The sequence below is a fragment of the Apium graveolens genome, chromosome 1 (genome assembly GCF_009905375.1).
Source record: "Apium graveolens cultivar Ventura chromosome 1, ASM990537v1, whole genome shotgun sequence".
Taxonomy (NCBI): domain Eukaryota; kingdom Viridiplantae; phylum Streptophyta; class Magnoliopsida; order Apiales; family Apiaceae; genus Apium; species Apium graveolens.
Window position 1 is genome coordinate 103,837,256 of NC_133647.1, and position 5,622 is coordinate 103,842,877.

Genomic DNA, 5,622 nt, shown 5'->3' on the forward strand with positions numbered 1-5,622 from the left:
TGATTTCCTTATTTTTTTTAATTTGTCTCTTTTATTAAAAAATATCATATCAACAGTGAGATTGTTTGGCCAACAGACGATAAAAGTTTTTGGATATGAATTCCTTAAACTTTATATTAGATATACGGATATAAAGGATATAATTAAACAATATTGATATCCGATTGTAAGTAGGTCAAATTAGAACAAGTCTGATGCACTACTTTTGAAAGTCATATCTTGCTCCTAAATCGATGTAAGTGTCACAAAATTTAAAAAGGATGCATCTTTTCAATTCAGAATTTAATTTTGATCAAACGGTAATGAAGGTACCATGTTCCTCGATCATGGTTGAAACTAACTGCTAACAGACAAGTTGAAAGTTTGTGTTCACAAGTGTCAGAATCTCACCAAATTCCTGGGGACGTGGGGACAGATAGAATGACTAAAAAGGTATCAAAACCAGTAGTTTCACTGCAGTGTCCTCACTCTGGTCAGGTCATTTCTAAGATAAAGTTTGCAAGCTTTTGGAACTCCTAATGGAAAGCATCATGTTCATGAAAGATTTCTGCATTCTACTTTAACTCTGGGAATAAGCATAAAGTCATCCCTAGGTCGGTGTACAATTATAGAATACAAATTTCTTAGAGTTGCCATAACGCAATCCTTATCAAGCTGGGATGAAATCCTGATAGAGAAGTGTGATTTTCCACCAACTTATATTTTCTACGGGTTACATCATATATAACTAGCTGGTAAATGTAGCTATTTTGGTTTCATCGTCATATCGTGTAATACTATACTATTAGCAAGCTTTAGCATTTGATGAGAATGTAAGAACACTAAATATATATGGGTGGCAAAGGAGATGGCACCCTGTAAAATTTGTATTCAAAACACAGAAATACGTAGTATACGAAGACAATGAGGACTCCACCAAAAATAAACTTTACTCTTGCAACACCTCCCAGCTGCAACTTATCTAAAACAAGAGTTTCTAATATACCAAAAGCAAACGAAACAACATAAAGAAAGCCTAAAGCAGCTATGAAGACGCATCTAGCACTCAGGCAACAACTAAATTAAGCAAATACAAGTCAGATTTTCTTGTAATTGACTTTACCCAAAAATGAAAAATGAAAAAAACTGTCGAGCTAAACACCCCAGATGAAGAGAATCAGTAAAACATTGTTCAGAAAGAGGTCTATCTTATAACTGAACGAGTTTGGGTTTTCATAATTACAATTATATAGTCTAAAAGTAGCTTACCTAAAAAAAGTAACTCATAACAGAATACAATACATAGATAGCCAAATAAATTTCTCATTAACAATTGATATACATCATACCAGATAATAAATGAGTTTGTGAACAACAAACACATGATAACCAAACTAACATAAAATATAAGAAGAGTGTTAGATTACTTGTTCCTCAAAAGAATACCCATCAAAACGATAACCGTTCACCTTATTATTTTTTATCTCCTCTTCGATTTGTTCCTCCCATTTTTCTTTGTGCTCCAACCTTTGGAGCTCTGTTTTCTCCTTCCACTTTTGATCCTTCCCGGGATCTATAAAACTCTCCATATAAGCAAGCATCATGAAGTCCTCCTCAAGTCCATTAATTCCAACTTTCTCAACTTCATTCTTGACGTGATCATACCAATATAATTTGTTGTCACCTGCCTGCAGAAGAATAGGCCTCCGGCTCTTTGAAAAAGCAAATGGGAGTACTACTTCAAGAGATCCGAATAAGCTTTCTGTGTCCACCACAAATAACTTGACCCAGTCTCCACCACTATTGTTCATCAACCATATATCGACATAATGATTGTCAAAGCTTCCAACTAAGCATAGAAAACCATTTAATGTAGTCAGGACCCTATGTTCATTATCATCAGAAACACCAGCAGGAAACGAGAGCTCGGTGTGTGTCTCAGCTCCGAGATCAAAAGCAAATATCAAATTGGTTAAGTTAGGATCCTTCCTTGCAAGCCAAAACACAGAACCATTTGCATATGTACCAAACTTCTGTACATCTATATGATAGTCATTAGTAATAGGTTGAATCCGTCTCCAAGAACTGCCACTAAGACTAAAAACAGACATCAATAGTACACCAAAATTTCTACCAAAGTAGTTACTGTCAATAGAGGTCACCACCTTGTAGTCGTGATGGAGACTATCATAGCCGAAACCAACTATAGAAGAGCCCAATAGCAGATGAGGAAAAGGAACATGCCTACGATTGACATGTTTAGGTAAGCGCCTGGACTTCCTTGTTGCAGGGTTCCAAATATAAATGCTACTTCCATATTTATGATGCTGGTTCCAAACGCAAACCAATCCATTACACGAGCCAACAAGCTGAGGTTCTGATAACCCAAATTCAAAAACTTTATTCATATCCACGGAAACCAACTTGCAAACTGAATCGTCATCAGCAAGGTAACAACTGACAGGTTCGACCACAGGATCTTTGCCCTTGCGAGATTTGCCCTTACGCACTTTGCGCTTACGAGAAGCTGCGCCTTGAGAAGCTTGGCCCTGAGAAGCTTGGCCAGGAGAAGCTTCGCCAACAACAGGAAGAGCAGTAATATCTTCGTGGGATTTAGGCTTAGGCTTAAATTTTGTATCATACAAAGATCCCACATCAGCAACGTAAAATACAGCTAGGTGTGAAGGAGCTTCACACGGATGCTTAAAAACAGCAGCCGTATCATGACAGCAGTCAATGCTTCTCTGGAGATGTCTTTTGAGAAAGCTAAGGCTATCAATAATAATGCACCAAGGCTTGGAAACCGCTCTGCAACGAAGCAGATACTTGACAGGGAGACGGAGCAAAATAAGGTCCATCATTTCAGCGGGGAGGCCGGAATTGCCACTAAGATTAGTGAGGCATCTGTATAAAAATAACAAACATGAATGTTAGCTACACGTAACGATAAAACTAGTTCGATTTAACAAAGTCTCCCCCTTAATCTGCAATATATCAGACAAGCACCATCGATTACAACCCCGACCCGACAATACCAACACCATCCCTATCAGCAAATATACAACCAACAATCAACAAAAACCAATTATACAATCACAAAAAACCCAATTCCCTTGCAAATTTTGATTTAAACCACCCATATTCATAATTTACCACAAATATTATAACAACAATTCAAGCAAAATCCTAACTATTATACAATCATAAACAAGTGAAGATTAGATTAAGAAACAAACATACCCTGGTCGTTGACGTATGTCTGGTGGTCCATAATTCGACATTCTCTCTTCCTCTCTCACTAATTTCGCTAATTATCTCTCTCCTCTCTCGCTCGCTCCAATTATCTCCTTTGCTCTCTGTTACAACAACAACAAGGTAATGGGGAAAGCCCAATTCGAAGTGTTTTTATTTATTGGCTAGGATGTCGTTTCACTCTGTGAATCACATACATTATACAATTTTTGATATCGGGGAAATATATTTTAGGCTACATTTTTATTTTATTATTTCATATTTTATTAATTATTAATAATTTATTTATTTACGACTACCCCCATATTTATTCAGATTTTCTTTTAGCATTCTTATAAATATTCCTGATTACTAATTCTAATAAAAAACAAAATTTACTTTTTTGTGATATTGAAAGTTTTGTTTTTATTATAGTGGTACTTTCATCTCTAACCCCATTTATATACGGTGAACATAAAAATTCGAAAACTGAATTATTTAAATTTACAGTCCAGTATTCATTTAAAAAAATTCGTAAATTTAGATACAAATTTGGATTATATATTTATAAGAATTCGGATATTCGGATCCGATTCAATTTTTTTTTATTTCTAATACAAATGTATAAATTCTCTATGTAATACTACCTCCGTCCCTCTCATTATTTTACCGTTTTTTTCACATGCTTGACACGTATTTTAAGACAACTATAAAGTATATCTCCGCAATTTATTTTTAAAATTTTCTTTTTTGTATAAAAGTTTAAACACTATATTTGTATTTAGAAGAAAAAAAATTAAAAAAAAATATGCAACTACATTTAATAAGAGTATTAAAGTGCGTGTCGATCCCCCGTTCCCCGATATAAAGAATTGAGGGGGACGGACGGAGTACTAAACAACTAATCTATTATTTATTTATTATCTTTATCTATTACATCTATACTACAACAACAATCAATTTGGTTATTCACCATGTACGAGGATCCCCGCTAAGCATCTATGGCTGAATGGTTAAAGCGCCCAACTCATAATTGGTAAATTCGTACGTTCAATTCCTACCGGATGCACGCTAATGGGATCCTCCAATAAGTCTATTGGAATTGGCTCTGTATCAATGGAATCTCATCATCCATATATATAACGAATTAGTGTGGTACAAAATATCCTTTTTAAATAGTATAAAATATATTGAATCAAATGCTACAATATAGTATAGATATAACTTTTATTTGAATAATTCAAAATATTAAAATAATTCAAAATATTTGTACAATATTATCTTGATTAATAAATATTGTTTATCTAAAAGAATTTTTTTTTAAATGCTAATTTTTTTAAAGTGAAAAATGAAAAATAAATCGATTTAATATATCACATAGTTTTAACAAATCTCGTGAGATCTCATATCAAATTTCAAATATTTTTAAAATCGGGACAAGTCCCAAAACACTATTGTGCTACCAGTGAAGTTAGTAATTTTAATATAAATAATCAATTGACTTGATCCTATAAATACCTTAAACACATTAATTTATATTAATATAAGATATCAAAAAAATTCACATTATTGGCAAGATATTCTCGTCGAACTTGTAATTTAAATTTACTAAACGTAGAATGTGACAATGTTTTTCGGCTAGTCATGTAGTCAAATTTCGAGTATTTTTTGAACAATGGGCCAAATTCTGATTTTAAATTCAAAATAAACTAAAATTCATTGACTAATTATAATTCGAACTTATCTAAATATTTAATATCAATCTAGATTATTTATATATAGGCGATTCTATTTTCAATATTTTCTTTAAAACTTTATATCTGGAATTCAGTTCTTTAAAATTAATTATACAAATATTCAAGTAACTATCATTTTTTTTTGCAGAATTCAAGTAGGTATCTTTAAAGTTAAATAAAATATTTCTTTAGCACACTTACATATTATGTGTATCATAAAGAGCACATGTGACAATATGGTGCAGTGATACGAGGTTGTATAGAAAAATGAAGCAACTCGAGTGTGTTATTATATATAGAAGAGATTTTAGTTCATATTAAGATCTATATTAGTGTAATTGATATAGAAGTTAACATATTTTACTAAATTTATTTTTATTTAACTAAATTGTAACATAGTTGATAGGGATAAATAAATGCTGATTATGTAATTAATGATGGAAATTTACGGATGAGCGGAAGCGTGAAATAACATTTATTCCGTAAAAACCATATACCGCACATATAGAAAAATATATAAAAGGGAAAAACTGAGGAATCGAAATCATACCTCGTAAATCGAAGCTTTATAAAATTGGAGTGCTAGCAGTTGCTCCTCAGTGTGTGAAGCACTCTACCGGTATCCACCAAGAATGATCCTCTTCGATGAACCTTTTATAAAACCAAGCTTTTATAA

At 32.8% G+C, this 5,622-nt stretch overlaps 1 protein-coding gene across 1 annotated transcript; it reads right to left on the reverse strand.

Annotated features, from left to right (window-relative positions):
• Nucleotides 1-1,284: 1,284 nt before the first annotated feature.
• On the reverse strand, nucleotides 1,285-3,413 carry LOC141665483 (F-box protein CPR1-like). Its single transcript, XM_074471470.1, has 2 exons — nucleotides 3,220-3,413; nucleotides 1,285-2,883 (listed from the first exon to the last, which is right to left on the reverse strand). The coding sequence occupies exons 1-2, from the start codon at nucleotides 3,258-3,260 to the stop codon at nucleotides 1,398-1,400; spliced, it is 1,527 nt and encodes a 508-aa protein (XP_074327571.1). The 5' UTR covers nucleotides 3,261-3,413; the 3' UTR covers nucleotides 1,285-1,397.
• Nucleotides 3,414-5,622: the final 2,209 nt, after the last annotated feature.